Source organism: Amphiprion ocellaris, chromosome 3 (assembly GCF_022539595.1).
Source record: "Amphiprion ocellaris isolate individual 3 ecotype Okinawa chromosome 3, ASM2253959v1, whole genome shotgun sequence".
NCBI classification, from domain to species: domain Eukaryota; kingdom Metazoa; phylum Chordata; class Actinopteri; family Pomacentridae; genus Amphiprion; species Amphiprion ocellaris.
The window spans coordinates 36,823,902-36,849,497 of NC_072768.1; the positions used below are offsets into that span (position 1 = coordinate 36,823,902).

Below are 25,596 nucleotides of genomic sequence, written 5' to 3' on the forward strand. Positions count from 1 at the left end.
ATGACATCTTATTTGGCAAATTTACTCAACTGTCCCACATATAGAGGATGGATGACCTACTGTAGGTCCATGCTTGGACAAGTTAGCCCTAAACACATGATGTGGAACCAGAACTAGGATAAACTAGTCCTACTAAACTCAAAGTTTAACAAGATCTGACCCAACCAGCAGGACCATTTGTCGTTTACCACTGACTACATTAATGGACACCACAGATGTTGACTTCCAGCAGTTCTGTGTTTTACAAGCATGTCAGCTATGAACATGTGCATTCAGGAGGCAGCAGCAAACCGCCACAATCCTGTTTGAATGTTTGAACTTTGAACATAAACTAACGATCAAAACACCCTGAAGATCCGGATTCAGACTCCCCTGTTTAAACCTGAGAAGCCTCCAGCAACTAGACTGCACCCTCCAGTACCAAACACCCAGTCATCCTCCACTAGCTCAGCAACCCAAGCTACCACCTCCACGTCTAACTAGTTGCCACCTGCCAGTCCCAGTCTGAGCTAACTGGGAGTGGTCAGCATCTTAACTAGCAGTTTCTAGTCAAATGAGCGCCATTAACTAGCTAACCTAGCAACAGCCGTTGCTACGTTGGCGCCGCTGGTTCTGGTTAAAACCGCCTCAGCAGAAAAACACCAGCGGCTCCGGTTGAACGTGTAGCTGCTCAGCACGAGTGTTTAAAAACGTTTTATTTGGCGTTAAACATTAACGGCGAGAGTACATTGTTTGGTAACGGCCGCTAGCTGCTGTGAAACACGGCTAACTGCTAACCTTCCACCCGCGCCAACACAGACAGGCCGAACAACGCAGTTCACAACGACAGCTGCACAAACACAACCGGCCGGAACACCGGCTCCGGGCCGCGCACCGGCTTCAGCTGCGGAAAGAAAATACATTTAAATCGGCAGGATACCTGTTTGCGTCTCCGGGAGACAATACGATGCTGGCAGCCCGGTTAGATGAGGCTGATAATGAGATCACCAAGCGGAGCCCCGCCGAGCTTTATAACAGCTGCCACGAAGAAGAACACGCTTGACTTCCGCTACAAAATAAAACTCAGCTCTGGGGCTGCGACTACTGTCCTATTAATCTAGCCACTATTTTACATCATTAGTTGATTATTGTGATTAAATTTAATTTTTAAAAAAGCAATATCGTAAATTACAACAATAAATTTGCATTTATTAATGAATAAATATTTTCTACTTATTAACATTTTATTTATAAATATAGATATTAATAACAAATATTAATGGGATTCATTAAGTCAGTAGTGTAAGTTTCTGTCAAACCCCATTAAAGTAAATAAAAAAAGCTCTGTCTGTATAAGAAAAGATTAGTCTTTATTAATCCCACAGCAGGGAAATTTGTAATATTACAGCAGCTAAGAGGAGAGTGAAAAAAACAAAGGGACATTATTAAAAACAAAAATTGAAACAAAGAATAGAGTCTTCCATGAGTAGAAAATATTGATTATTGTCAAATCCTGGTTAAAAACTTTCCTTTTTTCATGTTCTTTTAGGTGAAATCTTTTATCTTCACTGTTTGATCTGTCAATATTTTGAATGCAAATTATTCTTTTTTCTGCATTCATATTTTCTCTTTTTTGTTTTGTTTTTATTCAATTCATAATCAGGTTTTTATTTTATTTTAAATTGTATGTTTTAATTTTGGGGATTTTTTTTTATGTAAAGCACATTGAGCTACTCCTGTGTATGAAGTGTGCTCTACAAATAAAAATGCCTTGCAGGAAATAATCATATTCTACAGATACTTTTTAAAAGCACAAAGTATTCATAAACACAGGTTTGGATGGATGGATGATATTAGTGCACCATGGGCACAGTATTTTTCCAGCAAGAATTTATTAGTGCCAAACACATTCTGATAAATCAATGTTTTCATTAGGAAGATTATTGTTTAGTGTCCAGGATAGCAGCATAATCTCAACACCCAAAACTGGACCAGAGCATGCAAAATGTCCCATAACATTAGATAGATAGACAATAAAACATTAAAATTCTATAAATCATAATTTATTGTTTCCCAGCCACAATTTATTTGTTCTAAAAACGTTATGATAAAGCCCAGGTAATGCTTTTCAGTAGATTTTTTTTATTTTTTTTAAATTTTATTTTAAAGTGCAGCCTTTACATGAGCTCTTATTCTAGCCAGCCACTTCCGGTGTCGTCGCTGCTCAATGCGTGCAGCTTGTTGCAGCTTTTTGAAAAGACTCCAAGGGCGGAGAGACGGAGCAGGGGCGGAGACCGGGGGCACCACCCTGACTACATCACCGCTGGGCTCAATCTCAGGCTTTACATTCAGTCCGACCGCCTCAAGAATCCATTACGGACAGAAAAACTGCAGCGAACACCCAAAACCCGCGATTCTCGTCGTTCTCATTCACATTTCGCTCATTCACCATCAGTCTAAAGGGCTTCCTTGTTTGTCACCAGACAACGCCGTTGATTGGTTGCATTTGAACTACGACCCGCCCCCAAAGTATAAACTCTCGTTCCTGATAGGACAAAGATATGTATTCTCGTTCTTGCTCGTAATATGATTGACTATTCTGAAATAATACCCGCCCATTACCCATGATAGTCTTTTAACTATAGGTTTATTTAAAGCGTTGTCTTTAAACGCCCATGTTTTAACTGGCTGCAGGTTCTTCATTTAATTACATGCTCATATTATATTATAATATATTGCATTGTATTGTATTATTTTATATTATTATAACAAAATGTAAAACTGTGTCCTTTCTTCACAGCTCTCCATGTGCAATAACATAGTCGAATACAGATATTTTACATACAACATGAAGTAACATACCAAGTATATGACACTCAGGGTGAACTGACTTTTTTCAGTGTAGTCTGTCTAACCTGTTTATTTCATAACCTCATTTCTAAGTATTTTGTATACTATATGTCCATAATTATGTTTGTAAAACAGTATTTTTTTCATCTTTACTAGACAATTAAGTTTATTTAGAAAACACCTAAATCTATCTAATCTACCTGTTTAATAAAAAAAACACCAGAAAATTAACCGATGATGAATAAAATGCTGTCCCATTTTCATGATAATGTGTACAAACTACTACGGCAACTACTAGTACTACTACTACTACTACTACTACTACTACTAATAATAATAATAATAATAATAATGATAATTTTATAAGCAATATTATAGACTTTTTGGCCAGCCAGCCAGAAGTAGTACATTAATTACTTTACTATTATTTTTTTTAATGTATTGTTATTTATAACAACAACGACGATAATAATAATAATTTTATAAATAATATTGTGTACTTTTTGAACTGTCAACCAGTACTGCCATTAATAAAAGATAATATGGTCATTACTTTACTATTATTATTTATTAATGTATTATTATGTATAACAACAACAAAACAATACTAATACTTATTAAAAAATAATAATAATAATGTATTTATATTTAGGTTAAACAAAAGAGGAACCGTTGTGAGGAGTGTTGTTGGAGGGGCTTTAATTAATGTAACTCACAACATCGGTCTGTTTCCATGGAATCCCATTTAGTTTGTTTAGGCTGCAGAATTAAAATGTTTAAACTGTGTACATGCAGTTTATAGCCACACCGATAATTACACATTTATATAGTTTTTATTAATGATATTCGCAGCGGTATCCCTCCAGAATGAACCGCTTCAGTCCCTCCGTTCCCGCTGAAGAATACCTCGGTAGGTCCGCGGTGTTAGCCGAGCAGCTAGCTCGTCAGCTACCGGAGAATGAGTCTGTTTTCACCTGTTGTTTATGTGTTTGTTTGTGTTGCAGCGGAAAGTAACGTGTTGTTCTACCTGAGCGATGCTGTGACTCAGCTGCTGGAGCATAAAGAGGAATACACTCAGTTCGGGGTGATCCGCTACTTCGCTGAATAGTAGGTACACATCCTGGCTAACGGCTAGCAGGCTAACATTAGCTTCAGTCCACATCTGTGAGAAGAGCAGCAGAAGTCTGAAAATTCTTCTTCTTCTTCTTCTTATGAATTTCCGGCAGGCTGGATGCCTTGCGGCACATTGCTAAGTCTGAAAATTAATCGTTGCCTGGGTTTTTAAATGTCAAGAACTCATTGTATTCATGAAATAAAACAATTTGAAGATCTTATGTTGTAATTATTGCATTATAGCTCGTAATCAATGGAAGTGATTTTTAATATTAGCCTGAATATCAGTATTTCAAGTGTTTAATCAACCTAAAATTGTAGAAAATGTCACACTATCATTCTTGTAGCTTGTCTGAACAGAGGGAAACAGGAGTTAAAATGATGCTATGGATGCAGTGAGTCACACTGTTAGCTTCAACATGAGCTCAGCTTTCTATTTGTATACATTAATAACAAAAATTAAATCCCTGAATTACACTGTTAAAAGCTGATTTTGCTTTTCACTAAATTTCTGTGATACTGAAGAAGTCATAAAAAGACTTTATAACCAGAGAAAGACTCTCATATCAGTACCATATCTGATGCAACTTAATTAGAATAGAATAGAGTAAAATGCTTTTTATTGTCATTATACACACAATGTACAACAAAATTTAACCCTCCTGTTGTCCTCATTTACAGGCACCAAAAAATAATGTTTTCTTGTCTGAAAAAAATCCAAAAATTCAGCAAAAAAAATTCCCCAAATTTCTGAAAAATTGCAAAACCTCCACAAAGAAAATTCCAATAATTCCTTAAAAGTTTCCCTTAAAAGTTTTATTTTAAAAAAATCCCCCAAATTTGGCGAGAAAATTCTTGTAAATATTTTCAAAAAATGAGTAAAAATCTTCCCAAAAAAATCCTAAAAATATCTAAAGTGATTCCATACATATCAGTAAAACTTGAATATTTTCTTTAAGAACATTCACGTAAAAATCAATGAAAATCCAGTGAATTTTGCTGGATTTTGGTTGATTTTTTTTCTGAATGTTCTTAAACATCTTTTTTAACATTTTTTCCTTTCCACCAAAAAATGTTCAAAGATTTCGCAAAAATGTTGAAAATGTGGACATCAGAAGTTTGACTGTGAAAATATTTTTTTCCCCACATTTTCAAACTTTAAAACGGGTCAATTTTGACCTGCAGGACAACGAGAGGGTTAAAGACAACTCTTGTGGTGCAAAGTACAAATAAGACCAATAGATAAACAGTATAAATATATATACAAAAGGAGCTGATAAGACAGTGAGAAGAACAAGCATGACAACAAACGGCAGAGATAAATATATTGCACTGCAAATGCATTAAAACCTGTATGTTGGGATTTGTTTTTTTTTTACATTTTAAAGACTCGGTACTGTGTCTGTTTTTTCTACGTGTACAAGACTCTATGCAATATCAGTATATCTAGTATCCATGTTTTCCACTCATTGAATTACCCTGAGAGAAATCTGTGCATTATCTGATTTTCTACATATAGAAGAATCAGCACAATATCAACAGGTCTTATGTGCATTTCTTGTTTAGGTTTATGTTTCTACTGATGCCTTCTTTGTTGCTATAATTGACCATTTCCCTCCCGCAGGATTATAAATGTTTATTTTAATCTTTAAATTTGAGGATTCTCAAGCAGGTTCTGCAGAATTCCAATTCCTAACCTGTTGTAATTACAAGATAATGTCTCCAATCTATGTTTATTTTGTAAATGCTGTGTTTTTATATCCTAGTAAAGGCAACAGAAGCCTTGAATTTATTTTACAAACGTTTTTGTAAACAGGAACATTAATGTAAGGGTTTGTCGTCAAGGATTAGAAGTCTGTCCGTAGCTTCAGTCTGCAGGATGATACGGTAAAACTCTGTTTGCTTTCCTGCCAAGTGCACCTCTGACTGTGTGTTTGTAGTTTCAGCAGTGTGAAGAACAGCAACCACGTCCTCTTCAGGGAGTTCAGCTACATCAGAGCGACTCCTCATAACAGAGCTTCCTTCCTCAGAGTCTTCTGGAGATGCTACCGGCAGATCGGGAAGAGTGGAGGTGAGAGCTGCAGCAATAATTGAACTACAGTCGCATCTTCAACATCTAACACAAAAGATCTGCTTCTTAGCTGCAAACTGACTGTTGTGTTATAGATTTACTGTCCATGCTGGAGTATCGGTCTCTGCTGCAGCTGCTGTGTCCAGACTTCCCAGTAGAGATGGTTCAGAGTGCAGCCCGGTGAGAATAACTCTCAGTAAGAACTTTGATTAGTTCAGGTGAAGACAAGATTAAAGACAAAGGCCAGAAAAGATAGTCAAACTTGTTCTGTTCTTGTCTCTTATTGTGAGGAGTTTGTCTTAAATCAGACAGTTAAGAGTTTATTTCAACATCTTTTGTGAATCATTGCTGCTTTTAACTGGTTTTCTTTTTTTTTGCCTGTAGAATTGTTCTGATGGACGACGCCATCGACTGTCTGATGTCTTTCTCTGACTTTCTTTATGCCTTCCAGCTGCAGTTCTACTACCAAGGTACCATATATTGAAATACATGGTAAAAAATTTGTAAAACTTTAAGAGTTTTCATCAGGATTTTATTTACATTTGAGGCCTTTTTTTTCTTTTTCATTACAGTCAACAAGTACATTTTTTTGTGATTCACTTCAATATTTTACCAATTTTCAAACCTTAACATACATGGTTTTTTTTTAATAGAGGGGGACTAATTAAGAAACTGGAAAAATGACACAATTTATCAGCGAGAAACAGTTAAAAACATGAAGAATTTCAGCTTTCAGACAGTCCTTGGACTCCTCATGAAAGTTTTACACAGAAAAAACAGCCAAATCTAAGCTTAGAATTGCGATGTTTTGTCAAAATCACGTTATTCTACATGTTTCACTTAACAATTCACTTAAAATAAAGCACTATATACTGTAAAAAAAAAAAAAAGAAAGAAAAAAGTTGGAGTTAAACAGTTAAACAAAGCTATTCCTGCTAGCATGCTACAGCTGACAGACAACAAGTAGCGTGTTGCTAAAATATTCTGGGTGGAAGAACAGAACTATTCTCAATCAATCTGCCATTCAAGCTTCTGTTCAGGATAATGTTCCTGTTGTGTAACGATACATTCAGATTCTGCTCATTTCTAGCTGTGTGATTCAGTTAAAAGTATGAGTGCATTGGCCGGGAATCGAACCCGGGCCTCCCGCGTGGCAGGCGAGAATTCTACCACTGAACCACCAATGCTGCATGTGTGGGTGTTTGTTTGTGCATCCGAGTGCACATGTGTGTTAGTCTGTTTGTGTGTTCTGTCATTTTGAACTCCTCTACTTTACTGGGTAACAGATTCCAGTTTTTAAAGCTGCATAATTCTAACAATAAACAGCGCTAGCGCTAATGTTGCTCTGTTTACTGCACATGGAGACAAACATAACCTGCTGGTGGGTTTGTAAGCCATCTTATCTTTTTTTAAAAACTCATCAAAATGACACCATTTATCAGCCACAAACTGTTAAAAATGTGAAGAATTTCAACTTTCTGACAGTCCTTGGACTCCTCATGAATGTTTTACACAGAAAAAACCGCCAAATCTAAGCTTACAATTGTGATATTTTATCAAAATCACTTTATTCTACATGTCTCATTTAACAATTCACTTAAAATAAAGCTCTATATTCTGTAAAAAATAGAAAAGTTGGAGCTAAACAGTGTAACAAAGGACCTATAAATTTGAAAGCTATTCCTGCTAGCATGCTTCAGCTGACAGACAAAAACTAGCGAAAAAATGCTAAAACATAATGTGTAGAAGAGCCACACTATTGTAGATAAATCTGTCATTAGAGCTCGACTGTTCCTGGATAACGTTCCTGTTGTGTAATTCTACATTCAGATTCTGCTCATTTCTAGCTGTGTGATTCAGTTAAAAGTATGAGTGCATTGGCCGGGAATCGAACCCGGGCCTCCCGCGTGGCAGGCGAGAATTCTACCACTGAACCACCAATGCTGCATGTGTGCATTTTTGTGTGTTTGTCTGTTTGTGTGTCCCGACTCTCCATTTTCATTTTCAGCTCTTCTGCTTTACTGGGTAACAGATTCCAGTTTTTAAAGCTGCATAATTCTAACAATAAACAGCGCTAGCGCTAATTTTGCTCTGTTTACTGCACATGGAGACAAACATTAGAAGGCATTAAGATGCTTTTTCTGATGCAGTTTTCAAAAATTTGGATGTTTTAACCTCCTGAACCCCAAAACCTGCTGGTGGGTTTGAAAGGCATCTTATCTTTTCTTTAAAAATCGCCAAAATGACACCATTTATCAGCCAGAAACTGTTAAAAACATGAAGAATATCAACTTTCAGACAGTCCTTGGACTCCTCATGAATGTTTTACACAGAAAAAAAAGCCAAATCTAAGCTTGAAATTGTGATATATTTTATCAAAATCACTTTGTTCTACATGTGTTTTTTAACAATTAATTAAAAATAAAGCACTATATTCTGTAAAAAATAAAATATGTGGAGCTCCACAGCATCACACTGTCTATAGCTTTGAAAGCTATTCCTGCTAGCATGCTACAGCTGACTGACAACAACTAGCGCGCTGCTAAAATATTGTAAGTAGAAGAACTGAACTGTTCTGGATAAACCTGTCATTAGAGCTCGACTGTTCAGGATAATGTTGCTGTTGTGTAACGATATATTTAGATCCTGCTCATTATAAGTTGTTTGATTCAGTTAAAACTATAAAACTACGAGTGCATTGGCCGGGAATCGAACCCGGGCCTCCCGCGTGGCAGGCGAGAATTCTACCACTGAACCACCAATGCTGCATGTATGTGTGTGTGTGTGTTTACGTGTGTGTGTTGTGAGCATGTATGTGCATATGACTGTGGAGAACTTTCAAGTTATTTGGGACACATTTTTTATTCGTTTTTGGAAATTTTCTGCTACTAGACTTTGAAGGAAAAACATAGCGGATCAATAAATAAATGCATCATGGCCCAGAAACAGTGACTAGAGGAGCAAGTTGTTGGAGATACATTCAGCATGGAGAAACATCTTTCTACAGATGATGAGCAGAGTAGAAAGAAAAAGTCTAGAGAGGCTGGAAACGTGGAAATAGTTAAATATTGATAGAAAGTGGAGACAAAACCACCACAAAATGACATTAAATAACACGCAAACAACAAAAATAAGATGCACAATGACAAAAACAAGATACAAAAGAACAAAAAAAACAACAAATATAACAACTCAGTCAAGACAAAATGACAAAAAAAATGAGACAAGAGAGACTTTGAGTGATTTTGAATAAGTTTTAAGTCATTTTGGACAATTCTTGAGTTACTTTGGACAAAGTTTGAATCAATTTGGAGAATTTTACGTGACTTTGGAGAAGTTTCAAGTTATTTTGGACAAATTTTTTTATTCATTTTTGTAAATTTTACATTACTTTAGGCAAGTTTCACATCATTTTGGACAATTTTAGATTTAGAACAACATAGTGGATCAATACAATAAATGCAGCATTGCTCAGAGCAAGTTGTTGGAGGATACATTCAGCATGGTGAAACATCTTTCTACAGATGAGTTTGTAGAAGCTGGAAACATGGAAATAATTAAATATCTACAGACTGTGGAGACAAAACCACCACAAAGAGACACAAAATTACATAAATACGACACAAAACAACAAAAATAAGATGCAAAATTACATTAAAGGAAGACAAAATGCCAAACACAAGAAGCAGAAAAACAAAAAAACGACAAATAAAACAACACACACAGTGAAAAGTGAAACCACAGAGTAAAAATGCGACAGAGAACCTGCTGGGAGTCCAGACGGTTAATAAACTGAGGATTAATAGAAGTTAAAAGTCACCTCCTGTTGTCTGCAGAGTTCCTGGACAGCGTTCTGGTGATCTACCAGGATCTGTTAGCGGGTAAAAGTCCGAACACCGTCATCGTCCCGACGTCCACCTCCATCGAGCAGCTTCCATCGGTGGCTGCCGAGGAGAACGACAAGGAGGAGCAGCAGCAGGACGGAGTGGAGCCGAGCGTGTTCTCCCAGTGCATAGACGACCTGTGTGACCGCTTTAAACACAGGTACACACTCACACGGATACACAGCAGTCGTGTTGTCGAGCCGTCTGTGCAGCATTGAAGTGTTCCTGTGTGTCCGTGTGCAGCTTCCCCTCCAGGTCGAGTATGAGGGAAATCCTGGAGCAAACTGAAAAAGTCTCTTATTACAGCTTCCTCATGAGTCTGGCTAAAGACGAGAGCATCAACCAAACTATCGGTGAGTTCAACATCACTTTCTACTGCTCATTATTAAACTACAGCACTAATGATGTTACTACCTTCACTGATAGCTTTATGTTGTCATAGTATTAAACATGTTCTAATGTCAGCACACACACACCTACACACACACACACGCACTTATGCACACACATAGACACATACACACACACACACATACATACGCACACACACTTATGCACACACATAGACACATACACACACACACACACGCACCCACACCTACACACACGCACACACATACACACACATACATGCGCGCACACACACACACACACACACACACACACACACACACACACGCATGCACACACATACACGCACACGCATACACACATATGCACACATGCAGACACACATATGCTCCCACATGCACGCACACACACGTAAACACACACACACGTACACACACACATGCACACATCAGACACGTACGCATATGTACGCACACACATATATATGCATACACACACATGCACACACATACACGCACAGCATATACACATGCAGCATTGGTGGTTCAGTGGTAGAATTCTTGCCTGCCACGCGGGAGGCCCGGGTTCAATTCCCGGCCAATGCACGCATACTTTTAACTGAATCCAATGACTTAAAATGAGCAGAATCTAAATGTAACGTTACACAACAGGAACGTTATCCTGAACAGTTGGGCTCTAATGACAGATTTATCCGGAACAGTTTGCTTCTTTCTCAGAGTATTTTGAATATTAAACATGTTCTAATGTCAAGTTAACCCTCTGAACTCCAAGCAGTTTCTAGTTGTTTTATTTTTGTCCTGTCACATTTTTCCTTATTTTTCACTGCAATCTAAAGTCCTGCAGCTCTATGGAAACAGAAGAACCATGACTAGAAAGAAAGAAAACTCACAAATGTCCTCTATGCTAGAAAAAAAGTTGAATTTCTTTAATTTGTTATTTTACAAAAATAGGAAAAACCTGGAATCAACACATCTAATAATTTCCCAAAATGGTAGAACCTGCTCTGCTCATTCTCTGTAGAAAGATGTTTCTCCATGCTGAATGTATCTCCAACAACTTGCTCCTCTGTTCACTGTTTCTGAGCCATGATGCATTTATTTATTGATCCAGTAGCTTTGATTTTCTTCTCAGTCTCTTTTCTCGTCTCAGTTTTGTGTCTTTTTTGTCATTTTGTTGCATTTGTGTTGTTTTATTTTTTGTTTTTTGTTGTTCTGTATCTTGATTTTGTCATTTTCTGCCTAGTTTTTTCTCAATTTGTGTCCCCTTTTTTAAATTTTGTCTTCCTTTTATGTTATTTTGCATCTTATTTTTGTTGATTTGTGTCTCTTTGTGGTGGTTTTGTTTCTACATTCTATAGATAATTATTTCCATGTTTCCAGCCTCTACAGACTTATTCTCTCTACTGTTCACATTAACTCTATAAAGATGTTTCTCCATGCTAAATGTATCTCCAACAACCTGCTCCTCTGTTCACTGTTTCTGAGCCATGCTGCATTTATTTTATTCATCCAGTAGGTTAATAAAACATCCAGAGTTTTTAAAAAACTGCATCGGAAGAAACATCTTAATGCCTTCTAATGTTTGTCTCCCTGTGCAGTAAACAGAGCAACATTAGCGCTAGCGCTGTTCATCATTACAATAAAGCACCTTTAAAAAATGGAACCTGTTACCCAGTAAAGTAGAAGAATTCAAAATAAAAACCCGAGTCAGGGAGAACACAGACACACACATGCAGCATTGGTGGTTCAGTGGTAGAATTCTCGCCTGCCACGCGGGAGGCCCGGGTTCGATTCCCGGCCAATGCACTCGTACTTTTAACTGAATCCAATGACTTAAAATGAGCAGAATCTAAATGTAACGTTACACAACAGGAACATTATCCTGAACAGAAGCTCTAATGACAGATTTATCCACAACAGTTCAGTTCTTCTACCCAGAATATTTTAGCAACACACTAGTTGTTGTCTGTCAGCTGTAGCATGCTAGCAGGAATAGCTTTCAAAGCTAAAGACACTTTTTTGTGCCATTTAGCCCCAAATTTTTACATTTTTACAGAACATAGTGCTTTACTTTAAGTGAATTGTTAAATGAGATGTAGAATAAAGTGATTTTGATAAAATATCATCATTTTATACCTTAGATTTGGCTATTTTTTCTGTGTAAAACATTCATGAGGAGTCCAAGGACTGTCTGAAAGTTGAAATTCTTCACATTTTTAATAGTTTGTGGCTGATAAATGGTGTCATTTTGATTTATTAGTTAGTCCCCCCCTCATTGGAAACTGTTTTTACTGTATTTAAATCAGAATTTTTAAAAAGTTTTATTTGAAAGAAAAATTATGTATAATAAGGAAGGAAAAATTGTAAAATATCTAAGTAAAATCACAAATAAAATAATTTGTTGACCGTAAAGAAAAAAAAAGAAAGAACAATTCCCACAAACGTGAATAAAGTCCTGATGAAAAATCTGTACTTAATAAGAAGAATATTAACTTTTACAATGTGTGACCGTGAGATTACATTATGTTTTAGATTTTTAATTTGATGGAAACAGTTTGTTTTTGTTGAATTTTTGAACGAGACACGTACAATAAAATGATTTTAATGAAATACTACAAATTCAAGTTCAAATTAGGTTAATTTCCTTCCTTTGGAAAGCTTGAAATCCACCAAATGTTTCTGTTTTCATATTTTCTGGTGTTAATTTGGTAATTTATTTTAAAGATAAGAGGCCTTTCAAATCTGTTAACAGTTGTTTTTGGGTTCAGAGGATTAAAAAACATCCAGATCCATATCTTTAATCTGTATCCCAACAAGCTGAAAACACAACATCCACCATATTAGTGGCTTTTAATGTCTGTCTCCACATGCAGCAGACACGTTAGCAACGTTAGCATTGCTAAGTTTTACATGAATGCAGCTTTAAAACTCTTGTTTCCTTCCTGGTTCTGCAGGAGCTTTACCCAGTAAAGCAGAGCTGCTCATCGACCCAGAGATGGACCAAGAACTGGACAAACTGTGAGAACAAACACACACACACACGCACACACACGCGCACACACACGCACACACACACACATAAGGTTTTAGGCATGATTTTAGCATGATCTAGAGCATGACAAAGAGGGGTCCGGAAAAATGTCAACTGTTGGTAATGAGGGCCACTGCTGGATAGAAATGCAACTACACACACACACACACACACACACACATACACTCGCACAACACACACACATGCAGCATTGGTGGTTCAGTGGTAGAATTCTCGCCTGCCACGCGGGAGGCCCGGGTTCGATTCCCGGCCAATGCACTCATACTTTTTACTGAATCAACGCCTTAAAATGAACAGAATCTAAATGTATCATTACACAACAGGAACATTATCCTGAACAGAAGCTCTAATGACAGATTTATCCAGAACAGTTCATTTCTTCTATTTACAATATTTTAGCAGCGCGCTAGTTGTTGTCAGTCAGCTGTAGCATGCTAGCAGGAATAGCTTTCAAAGCTATAGACACTTTGTTACACTGTTTAGTTCCAACTTCTTTAGTTTTTTACAGAATATAGTGCTTTATGTTTAGTGAATTGTTAAATGAGACATGGAGAATATAGAGATTTTATAAAAATATCACAATTTGAATCTTAGATTTGGTTATTTTTTCCATGCAAGACATTCATGAGGAGTCCAAGGACTGTCAGAAAGTTGAAATTCTTTCTGTTTTTAACAGTTTCTGCCTGATAAATGGTGTCATTTTGCTCATTTATTAATTAGCCCTTCACTTTTAAGAAAAATCATGTATATTCAGGATTGAAAAATGGTAAAATATTGCAGCAAAATCGCAAAAAAGAAAGAAAAAAGGCCAGTAACAAGATAAATAAGAAGCAGTGTTAGAAGCCAATAGAAAGTTACAGTAAAATACAAAAACTAGTAGAAATATTTTAAATATTTTGCAATATGTTAACTCAGCACATTTTAATTCCTAAAACTTTCCACTCAAACTCTTTAAAGGTTTCTTTATCACTGGTTCCACTAATTAAAGAAGTTTATTCAGTAGTTTTTACTGTTAAAAAGAAGATTAATGACTAAATATTCACTTTAACTGCCATGCAAGACCAAGAAAAACAGCAAATTCTCATATTTCTGGCTATAGAGGCATCAGAATTTTGGTGCTTTTGCTTGAGAAATTAGTTAAATGATTAATGCGATCCAAAATAAATGATTTAAGTAGTAATTCTCTGCAATTCTTTCAGCAAAAACATCCCAAACCATGAATCTTATGCACTTTATTGCCCTGTTTGACTCCCAAACTCTCCTCCTGGACATGAATGAATGAACAAATCAGTGAAATAAACCTCCTGTTTTCCTCAGAATCGCTCAGATCTCGGTGAGTCCCGGCAGCAACAGCAGTGGCAGCGCTGTCGGAGCCCTGAAGGAGGTTCAGAGGAAAGCTTCCCCCAGGAGGAACTTCCACCACCGCAGGAGGATGGAGGTGGAGAGCGACGGATCCACCGAAGAGACCGACTCCTCCGAGAACTGACTTCCTGTCGCTCGTCTTCCATTCCAGGCCATAAATTCAGTTAAATGTGCCACTAAACAGCAGGTCTGAAGCTTCATATCATCAGTATTTACAGTTTTACATCATTCCAACAGCATTTACTCTAAACACCACACCTTAGCTAACAGTTAAACTAGTGACGTAGCTGTAGTTCCTGTAAATTAGCTGCTGCTTATTACACAAACAGTACCGTATAGTAATAATGTACTCATATTTAGCAGTAAATGCTCGATTTTTCCTAACAAACTGCACTTTAAATGACCATCTGAGGGATTAGAAGCCAAATTTAATTCCTAAATCTCATCAAAATGTCAAATATTTTTGTCTTTTGATCACAAAAGACAAAAATATCTGCAGTTTGGTAACAAATGTTCAGAATATCTGCTAGAAAACTAAATTTTATCACAGCAACTGACATTATTGTTAAAAACAGTCGAAAATGTGAACTTTCTTGCACGTTTTGATGGTTAAACGCGTCTTAAATTACATTCTACTGTGATAAAACTAACTGTAAAAGCTGCAGAAATGCTGTTATTTCAGCAAATTAAACCTCACTGATGGGCTTATCTTCACACTGTTGCTGGACATCCTCCTGCTGCTTTAAATCAAATGTTATATTATAGGACACGACCACTGGAAGCATTAACTGTATATATAATGTGCTAAAATATTTATTACTTTGTGCTGATGAACAGAAGCTTATAACTGGTTTAATGTGTATGAAGACTCACACTGTGAATAATAAAGATGTAACTGTGATGAAAGACGGTATTTGTCTTTGTGTGTTTTATTTTATAGATATTTAACTGGTATTAAACTGAATTGTATGAGCCAGTTTGTGTCACGAAGCTAAATATCTTATTTATAATCAGACTAGAATTGATTTGTATGAATAAAAAGTTGGAGTTTCTGAAAAAAATGGTTGAAATAGCTGAAAGTAATAGATAAACTGTTGGTGAAACAGTAAAAATAGCAGATAAAAGTACATATTTAAACTAAAGTTTATCAACTGAAACAAGTTTTGTGATTGAGAGTGAAAGAAAATGTATCTGGTGAGCAAAAAGCCCAAACAATTTCCTGAAAATAATGGATAAATAATAAAACTGAAATATAAAATAGAATGTGAAAGTTGTTTTTATTAGCATAAAAACTAAAATTGAATGAAGGGCTGTGGATAAATTGTGAGTACAGTTAGCTGATATAGCTGTATAGAATTAATAGTGGCAAAATAGGAGAAATTGTGGAAAAAAATGGTTAAAAAATGAATAATCGGCTAAAATTGTTCATATTTTAAAAGCTAGCTTCAAGCAAAATGAATAAACACTTGAAAAATGCTCAAATCGATGAATAAGCAGCTGAGACATCTAAACAGTAACATTTAAACGGTTGAAAAGGATTTTTAAAAATGCATTAAGGCTTGAGAAAGTTAACACAAAGTAATGGAAACAGCCAAAATAGCTATTAAAAAAGAATAAACTGAAATAGCTTAAAGTAATAAAGCACTGAAAAACATTAGCTAAAAGCAAAAAGTCATAAACAGCTGAAAATAATAAAAACAGTGTTGTAAAAGTTACCAAAAAATAAAATAAATCATAAACAGCTGAAATAGCTAAAAATGGTGAACAGAATGTTGAAAAGATAACTAAAAATACCAGATGAAAAGCTAAAATAGCTACCAAAACAAAGAATAAATAACCAAAATAGCTAAAAGTAATGAAAAAAGTTAGCTCAAAATTTATAAATTTGTAAAATTTATAAATGGCAGAAATAGCAAAAAAAATAATAAAGAATGTTGTAAAGGTTATCCAAAAAATAGAAATATGAGATAAACTTCTGAAATAGCTAAAAGTCATACAAACAGCTAGTAAAAAGAGTGTTGTAAAAGTTAGCTAAAAAATAGAAATCAATACCGGATAAGCAGCAGAAATAGCTATGTCATACAAACCACTGAAATAGCTAAAAATAGTGAAAAGAATGCTGTAAAAGTTAGCTAAAAAAATAGACAAACACTAGATAAACAGCTGAAGTCGCTAAAAGTAATGAATACACAGCCAAAAAGCTTTTTTAAAAATGAAAAAAAGCACTGAAAAGGTTAGTAAATAGCCAAAACTCAGATACAAACAACTAAAATAGCTAAAAATGTTAAAGAAAGGGTTGAAAAAAGTAGCTGAAAGTAATAAAGTACTGTGGACCTACACAGTCACTGACAGGTGAAGTGAATAACACTGATCATCTCTTCATCATCACTCCTGTTAGTGGGTTGGATATATTAGGCAGCAAGTGAACATTTTGTCCTCAAAGTTGATGTTAGAAGCAGGAAAAATGGTCAAGTGGCTAGACGACTGGGTCAGAGCATCTCCAAAATCTCTACCAAAACTAGCCCAAAATGACTAAAACTTATCTAAAATTCCTAAAATGTGTCCAAAATCAGGTGAAATTTCTCCTGCATTGCTGCAGACCATGTAGACCCTTTCATGGAAATGATATTCCCTGATGGCTGTGGCCTCTTTCAGCAGGATAATGCTCCGTGGCAGAAAGTAAAAATGGTTCAGGAATGGTTTAAGGAGCACAACAACCAGTTTGAGGTGTTGACTTGGCCTCCAGATTCACAGATCTCAGTCCAATGGAGCATCTGTGGGATGTTCTGGACAAACAAGTCTGATCCATGGAGGCTCCACCTCACAACTTCCAGGACTTAAAGGATCTGCTGCTAACATCTTGGTTCCAGATACCACAGAACACCTTCAGGGTCTAGTGGAGTCCATTAGACGGGTCAGGAGAAGGGGACCAACACAATATGAGGCAGGTGCTCATAATGTCAGGCCTGATCGATGTATGTAGCAGCAGGTTTAGAAATTCACCAACTGCAAATCAAATCCGGCTCAAGAATCGTTTCTAGAGATGCAACACTGACTTGTATTTTATCAAAAAAACATCAAGAACACGTCCTGAATGCAGTTGTAAACGTGATTTATTGACAAGAACAGCCACCATCAGTCTCGTCTTCATTTTACAACATAGATATCATGCGGTGTTATACCCGACGGCATACAATAATAATCTATACAAACATACAGCTTCTATACAGGATGTCTGACACTGCTCACGTATGTACAGTCCGTCCTCACAGAAACATGGAGGAAGGACACACTTTCCGCCGGAGCAGCTCGCCGTGAAGCATCTCGGATGGTTGCCGTGGAAACCCACAACCTCCACCTCTCCTCGGTCACGCTGTTTCCAGGGCAACCGTCCGAGATGCACCGAGTCGACTGAGCTACACGAGTTTCTGCTTCTGGTTCTGCGATCGGAGAAAAATCTGGACAGTTAATACAGAGGATGGTCATCATCATCATCATCATCATCACGACACCAGAGAACTGAATAAAAAAAGAAAATAGGCACTGATTCAAACACAAAACATGTCGGGCTTCGTTTCCATCGACTGCTCAAACCTGGTGGATCAACTTCTCATTAGCTAGAAAGCCAAAATACTCAAATCGTGGATCTTAAAGCCGCATCAGCTGATGTTTTTGTTGCTGATAAATTAGCTTTTAGTTCTGTTTTGGTCTCCACCACCCCTCGAGAAATGGATCTTTACTGCAAACAAAATGAAGATCAATAATATACGCAACTGTAAAAATAATTAGTTTGCAAGTAATGAGTTTTTTAATTCTATCTGAAATTCTTTTTTGCTTCATGTTTAAGAAGTTTTCTTTGATCAGTTTAACACAAATCTGACTCCGTAAATCTTTAGCCGCTAAATGCTAAACTACATTAGCCGGCTAGTTTCTGTTTAGCTTTTAAGCTGCTTGAAATAAGGCTGATCTCTAGAACAACAGCTAGCTTAAATCATAATAAAATATGTATTATAATATAATAATTCACAGACCGCGCCCCCTGGTGTTCAATGAAAGGAAATGCATTTAATTACAAATGGATGCTAACTTCACCGCAGCTGCATGAGAGGCTATTTGAGGCTAAACAGTTTAACCGTCCAGTTTTATGGAATATGCACTTAGACAGGATCAATAACACACGGAGATAAACAAGAGAGGAGGTTTTTCTGCCCCACGTGGATCAGTTCAGGGAAATATTTTATGAATCACGACAGTCTGCTTGCTACAATCTAACTCTAAGCTGTCAAAGATGTATCAAACAAGTTAAATCACAAAAACTGAAGTTAAAAGATGTCTGTAATCTTGAAAAATTTACATGTGGGTAGCGTTTTTGTCTAGCGTGACCTGATATAACTAAGGCACATACAAAATGTAATATTTATATCACATTTTGCATTTTTATTTTAATTTTGGCAGCTGTAGAACCTCGACCATCTCTGTCAGGTTCTAACAGTTTCATACAAAAATGTATGAAACAAAGATAGTAATATTGTAAAAATGTAGATACTCCTAAAAGTCCAAAAATTTGACGCCAATGTCCACCATCTTGAAATATCTTTGCATGGCTAATGTTTTTTCTTTCCTAAAATAGCTCCAAAACGAGATAAACAAGCCAAGTTTTATACTTTAATGACAATTTTGATGATTTTTTTTCTTTTCCAATTTTGGCAGCTGTAGAATCTCTATCATCAACAGTTTCATACAAAAATGTGTGAAACAAAGTTGATATTCATGCATGGCTAACATTTTTTGGTCTACAGTGGCTAATGCTCATGCTAAATTTGATGCTTTATGACAATTTGGATAATTTTTTTTAGTCTCTTCTCCAAATTTGGCAGCTGTAGAATCTCTGTCATCAACAGTTTCATTTTAAAAACGTGTGAAACAAAGTTGATGTTGATGCATGGCTAGCATTTTTTTTTGCTAAAGTTGCTAATGTTCATGCTAAATTTGATGCTTTACGACAATTTGGATGATTTTTACAGTCAGTATTTTAACTTTTACAGCTGTAGAACCCCCAACATCTCGATTCTAACAGCAGAACCGGATTAAAGTTGTCGGATATAAAGTAACTAGCATCTCTAGGCTAACTTGTACTCTCCAGATTTGAGCGGTCGATGCAGAGGAAGCTGAAAGTGGACAGATGGACAGACTGCACAGTGAACCGCCCTCCTCCATCATCACACTCTGAATTGCACGGCGTCCTTCGGGCCTCGACGAACCCAGCGGAGGGTTCGTAGTCGTTTTGGAAGAAGAAAGTAAAAGCAGCAAAAAGAGAAATGAGGCACCTTCACAGTCAACAACAGCAGATTGTCATGTCTGGGGGTTAAAAATACACATTTATACTTTTATTTTTTTAAAAATCTGTCCTCGTCTGTGCAAAGAAACAAGCAGGTCCGGTTTAGTTTTTTTCATCCTTTGAAGCCTTGCAGGGGAATCAATGTTAATAATGTCTTTAACCTGAAACCTTCATGCAAGTCTCACGAAAATCTGTTGCTTGAACTCAACATTTTGGTCCAGAGGATGAAGGGAGAAGCAGGTAAAAACCTACTAATGTTACACGAGCAGCTACATTCTGCTACCGATCCTGCTTTAAATTCATGCAGAATTTCATTTCTAAATGTTTAATACTTTCTTAAGGTTTAACTTCAGTCATTAAACTCTCATACAGACAGCCACAGGTTTGCAAACTGGGTTCAAGATTCGTTTTTGAGCTTAAGAAAACTCATTGAGGCTAATTTATTTGAAACTTTCTGTACAATGGAATAAAAATCTGAAAATATTTAGCTTTAAATTCAACAATATTTCCAAGAAAAGTCAACAGAACTTGGATTTAACTTAAAAGGAAATGAAGAAAGTGTTGCAGTGAAGCTTTACTTGGAAATAAACTTGATATTTACAGCTACATACCGACTGATTTTTACAAATTATGAATAAAGTTTCCAAGAATTTAGCCGTAAAATACAGATCAAGTTTTACTCAAGTTCATGTTTCACACATTAACTGTTAATTTTATTAACTAATAAGGTTGTTATTAAATGTTTAATTTACGTTCCCAGAGCATCATTTTTCAGTTTTCAACACTAGGAAAGACAGTTTTAGAAGCTTAAAGAATGAAATGTTGTGTCAGCCATGTTAGCGCCGTGGATTCATCTGTTTCTGGTGGGTTTTTGTCTCTTTGTGGTCATTTTGAGTTTATTGTATGGTCGTTTTATGTCTCTATAGTTGTTTTAGCCATTTTGTAGTCATTTTTGGATCTCTTTCTTGTTGTTTGTCATTATTTTGATGCTTTTTGTAACGCTTTTTAAAATGATTTTCAGTGTTTTTGTGGTTATTTTCTGTCTCTTTATGGTCATTTTATGTCTCTAATTGTTTTTACCATTTTGTAGTCATTTTTGCATGTCTTTGGAGTTGTTTGTTGTTATTTTGTACTATTTTGGTCTTTTTTGATGATTTTAAGTCTTTCCGTGGTTGTTTTTTGTCTCTTTATGGTCATTTTGTGTGTCTCTATAGTTGTTTTGGTCTCTTAGTGGTCATTCTGAGTTTTTTTTGTGGTCATTTTATGTCTCCGTAGTGGTTTTCTTCATTTTGTAGTCATTTTTGCATCTCTTTGTAGTTGTGCTGTTAGCCTCTGTATGTTTATAGTGTCTCTTTATAGTTGTTTGTCATTATTTTTGATGCTTTTTGTACTGTTTTACTTTTTTTTGATGCTTTTAAGTCGTTTTGTGGTTATTTTCTTTCATTTCGTGGTCATTTTGGGTCTCTTTAGAGTAGTTTTGTGTCTGTCGTAATTTTGTGTCTCTTTATAGTTGTTTTGTCAGTCGTAAGTTTTTGATGTCCCTTTATAGTCATTTTATGTCTTTGTAGTTGTTTTCATCAATTTGTAGTCATTTTTGCATCTTTTTATAATTGTGTTGTCAGCATTTGTTGGTCTGTAGTGTTTTTTGATGCTTTTAAATCTTTTTGTGGTTGTTTTGTGTCTCTTTATACTTATTTTGGTTCTCTTTGTGGTCGTTTTGACACATTTTATACTGTGTTTTCATCTCTTTTTGGTGATTTTGAGTTTTTTTCTGGTTAATTTGTGTTTGCTTGTGGACATTTAGTCGATTTGTCTCTGTTGTTACTTGTGTAGTCTTCTTTTGTCTGCTTGTTGTGATTCTACATCTCTCTCGTTAGTCTTTATAAGTTTTTTTTGTCTTCTTTTTGTCTTTGGTGGTTTTAAGTTATTTTGTGGTTGTTTCGTATTTCTGTAGGTGTTTTTTTTTAAAATCACTTCGTGGTAATTTTGAGTCTCTTTGTGACCATTTCCTGTCTCTGTCCAGTCATTTTGCATCAGTTTATAGTTACTTTTGTCAATCTATGTAGGTTTTTTGTGTCTCTTTGTATTCCTTTAGCTTGTCTTTACAGTTGTTTTGTGACTCTTTGGTCATTTTAAGTCTTTTTGTAGTCCATTTGCATCTCTTTGTAGTTGCTTTGTATCTCTTTGGTCATTGGAAGTCTTTTTGTAGTCCATTTGCATCTCTTTGTGTTTATTTTCCTATCTTTCTAGTTGTTTTTGTCATGTTTTTGTGTCTCTTTCTTGCTGATTTGAGTGTACTTGTGGTCATTAGATTGGCTCCTTCCATAAACCATCCATGCTGATCAGCTACAGGAGGATAAATTAGTAAAAACTTCACACCTCCTGTCATTTCATCTGGTTTAGTTTCAGACCAACAAACACTGTTCAGACTCACACAGCTGCTAACATGGCTGATGAACCAAACTGTCTCTTATTACTGATTGAAGCTCTGGTTGCAAACCAAGAATTTTAATGTTATTAAATTAACTTTATCTGGCTCTGCAGAGCCACCAAACAGCAACGGCACAATCAGAAACCCTGAAACTCAAATTTAAACACTTGAATATGTGATTTAAAAGCAGTTTAATGGAATAAAACCATCGGGCTGCTCTCACTGCTGCTCTGCTGAGCTGGATTAGTTCGCTTTTAGCACCACTTCTTTATCTTGTCGGTTATTTTCATCTGTTATAATTCAGCTGCTGCGTTATTCTATGATAATAAAAACATGTCGGAGCAGTAAAATTGATCTGCAGCTAAATTTCACCAGCCAGATGTTGATAGAAGACGTCAGATTTAGGTTTAAATTTAGCTAAAGTGCAGCTACTGTGTTGTGGCTTTGCAGGGCAGAGGAGGTTGTCTGAGAGGTTTAATATCTACACATAGTTACATGTAAGTCATTTCTGCTTATAAAATAGATATTTGTGTTGGGCTTACATCATGTCGTTCGCTCCCATCCATCCGTTCGAGGTATTTATGATACTGAGACGTGGCCGAAGGAAGGAGAAGCTCGCTGTATCACCGGATGCAGCTGCAGAAACAAAGAATCCACCATGCAGAGGAGATATATATCGGTGGTCCAGTCGGTGTAAGACCAGGCTTCCATGCACGTAGTGAGGTTCACGGTGACGACGTCACTCGATGAAGATGTCTTCAGTGGGACACGAGTAGCCGATGTGCTCCTTGTAGAACTGCTGGAACGCCCTCCTGAGGAAATAACAAGACGAGAACATGGAAGAATTGTTTTATTCACACTTAGAAATGTCCTTATTTTTGAAAGAGAAGCATTTTTTTCAATGAAGATAACATTAAATGATCTATCTTTAGCGTTATTGTTTAGTTATTACTCAGTGATGAAAAAATGTGAAGAGTTTTTCTTTTTAAATGTTACTTTATATTTAGTTTGAGTGTCGAGTTTGTCATGAAAAATAGTTTTAAACCGACTGAACCAGCTGTTATCTTTTAAAAATGCATCCAAAATTACACCAAATTACCAAATTATTATTGGATAATTACACCAAATTATCCAAAATTATAAATGTATCAGCGAGAAACTGTAAAAACTGAATAAAATCAACTCATCATATAGTTAAATCAGGAATCGTATCCAAATCTAAGCTAAAAATCATGATGTTTCATTTAAAACCAGCAAAGTTCACCAAAAATAAGCAGTTTGCACTAGATTCTGAATAAATGAGTTGTTGGTTGAACTGCAGGTTGTGCTTTTGAGCTTTGAAGCAAAAATCTGAGTTGAAAAATATTAAGAATATGTGGAGCCATCATTTTATAACAGTACTGTGTGCACTTGGAAAGATTTTGCAGAAACTAACTCAGTTTTAGTTTTTTGTTTGACAATTTTTCTAAATAATTTATATAATTCTAACTGTCATTCTGCACATTTCTTCATTCTCTCTCCTTCTTCATGGTTGTTCTGTTTCCATGGAGCTGCAGGACTTTAGATTGTGGTGAAAAATGAACCTACAGTGAGTAAAAATGTAACAGGAGCAAAGAAACACCCAGAAACAGTTTAAGATTTTCTAATCCAGTCGTATTTTAATGCTCTTGGATGGAACTTATGGCTGTCAATCTGTTATGAGGCTCAGAAATGATGGAAAAAATAACATAAATGTACTTCAGAGGGCCTGGAACTCTGGAAAATATTCATAGCATGAAGGTAAAACTTAAAAATAAATATACTAAAGTTATGATACAGAGAAAAATAATTGATTCTGAGGAGGTCAGGTGGGAACTTTTATCAGGTTTGGTTGATTTTATGTGGAATAATTTGAGATGTGTGACCCTTTAGTAGCTGCAGATTGAGCCTGAAAACATGTAGAACCTGAAGTTTAACAGAATAAACAGTGATCAGAGCAGTTCTCACCCCACAGACTCAGCCAGAGGATGTAATGTTGTTTCTGACATCAACACGTGGCAGGCGAAGCGCTGCTGGTCGGGATGTTTGGTGATGAAACCAAAATACCTGCAACAACAACAACAATATAAAACAACAACAACAGAAACAACAACATGTATTTACTGAGGAAAACCTGAAATTTACATCTGATTCTTTAAACTAAACACCACAAAATAGACACATACAATAAGTAAAGTTATTAATTTAATAAGTAATTCATTTATTAATATTTATAATATTCGTTGGACTCACTTGCTGTGTTTAGGATGACAGCCGCAGAATGAGATGTTCTTCAACTGGAAGAAATGGAAACACTGTTCGCCCTGATGGAGACACAAAGACGTGTAAAAGGTTAAATAAACTTTGACTTAGTTGGCTTTATTAATAAAAATAAGTTGATACAGCAGCATGGATATTCAATAAAGGAGTAAACAACAAGATAACACAGAATATTAGGGTATAAAATGAAAATTAAATTGAATTAAATTAAATTGAAATGAAATGAAATTTAATTAAAATGCAATTAAAATAGAATAAAATGAAATCAAATTAGAATAAATTAGAATAAAATGAAATAAAAAATAAAATGAAATAAAATCAGATTAATTTAAAATAAATTAAATAAAAAATACAATTAAATAAAATTAAAATTGAATGAAATTCAGTTAAATTAAAATAAAATTAAATGAAAAAAATTAAATTAAACTAAGTTAAAAATTAAATTAAAATAAAGTGAAATAAGATTCAAAATATATAGAAAATATAATATAGAAAATCAACAGAATATACAGGAGTGACAGTATTTTATTTAAAACATTATACAGAAATGTGCAAATGAGAATATGCTTCATTAAAAAATACTAAATAGAAAATTCTAGAGTCATATAAATCTGTAATCCTGGATTATTAATAATCCAAATGACCAGAATAACTGCAAAAAATTGAGATAAAACAAAATATTTTAAAATCAAACAAATTAATCGTTATTTTTCCTTTATTCAGAATAATTAGTCCACAATTAACTGTGAAGAAAATGCAGAATAATAAATGTAAAATGGAGACAATGCTGCTTATTAAATAGAAAATGTAATTTTAGAATTCCTTTTTTTTCTTCTTTATATATATT

At 35.5% G+C, this 25,596-nt stretch overlaps 3 protein-coding genes and 6 non-coding genes across 13 annotated transcripts in view; 4 read left to right on the plus strand and 5 right to left on the minus strand.

Moving 5' to 3' along the window:
* ckap5 (cytoskeleton associated protein 5) overlaps positions 1–1,022 on the minus strand; it is a 53,985-nt gene extending 52,963 nt beyond the window's left edge. For all 4 annotated transcript variants that reach the window (XM_023297559.3, XM_023297557.3, XM_023297556.3 and 1 more), the window contains exon 1: positions 920–1,022. The gene's annotated coding sequence lies outside the window, so the exon portion shown is untranslated. The remainder of the gene's footprint in view (positions 1–919) is intronic.
* A 2,526-nt stretch (positions 1,023–3,548) lies between these two features.
* On the plus strand, positions 3,549–15,593 carry cstpp1 (centriolar satellite-associated tubulin polyglutamylase complex regulator 1). The gene is made up of 9 exons (XM_023297562.3): positions 3,549–3,739; positions 3,834–3,936; positions 5,883–6,013; positions 6,109–6,193; positions 6,398–6,483; positions 9,850–10,057; positions 10,141–10,250; positions 13,223–13,286; positions 14,638–15,593. The coding sequence occupies exons 1-9, from the start codon at positions 3,697–3,699 to the stop codon at positions 14,804–14,806; spliced, it is 999 nt and encodes a 332-aa protein (XP_023153330.2). The 5' UTR covers positions 3,549–3,696; the 3' UTR covers positions 14,807–15,593.
* On the minus strand, positions 7,130–7,200 carry trnag-gcc (transfer RNA glycine (anticodon GCC)). The gene has a single exon. It is a non-coding gene; the product is annotated as a tRNA-Gly (tRNA).
* Positions 7,887–7,957, minus strand: trnag-gcc (transfer RNA glycine (anticodon GCC)). The gene has a single exon. It is a non-coding gene; the product is annotated as a tRNA-Gly (tRNA).
* trnag-gcc (transfer RNA glycine (anticodon GCC)) lies at positions 8,708–8,778 on the minus strand. Its single transcript has one exon. It is a non-coding gene; the product is annotated as a tRNA-Gly (tRNA).
* On the plus strand, positions 10,783–10,853 carry trnag-gcc (transfer RNA glycine (anticodon GCC)). The gene has a single exon. It is a non-coding gene; the product is annotated as a tRNA-Gly (tRNA).
* On the plus strand, positions 12,004–12,074 carry trnag-gcc (transfer RNA glycine (anticodon GCC)). The gene has a single exon. It is a non-coding gene; the product is annotated as a tRNA-Gly (tRNA).
* On the plus strand, positions 13,508–13,578 carry trnag-gcc (transfer RNA glycine (anticodon GCC)). The gene has a single exon. It is a non-coding gene; the product is annotated as a tRNA-Gly (tRNA).
* Positions 15,594–17,777: 2,184 nt separating the features above from the next.
* The window catches only part of mapk8ip1a (mitogen-activated protein kinase 8 interacting protein 1a), a 35,290-nt gene continuing 27,471 nt past the window's right edge, over positions 17,778–25,596 (minus strand). For both annotated transcript variants that reach the window (XM_055009408.1, XM_055009407.1), the window contains exons 10-12: positions 24,723–24,793; positions 24,438–24,536; positions 17,778–23,263 (exon numbers count right to left, since the gene is read on the minus strand). In XM_055009408.1, the coding sequence (XP_054865383.1) occupies positions 23,191–23,263; positions 24,438–24,536; positions 24,723–24,793 (243 nt within the window). In that variant the 3' untranslated portion in view covers positions 17,778–23,190. The remainder of the gene's footprint in view (positions 23,264–24,437; positions 24,537–24,722; positions 24,794–25,596) is intronic.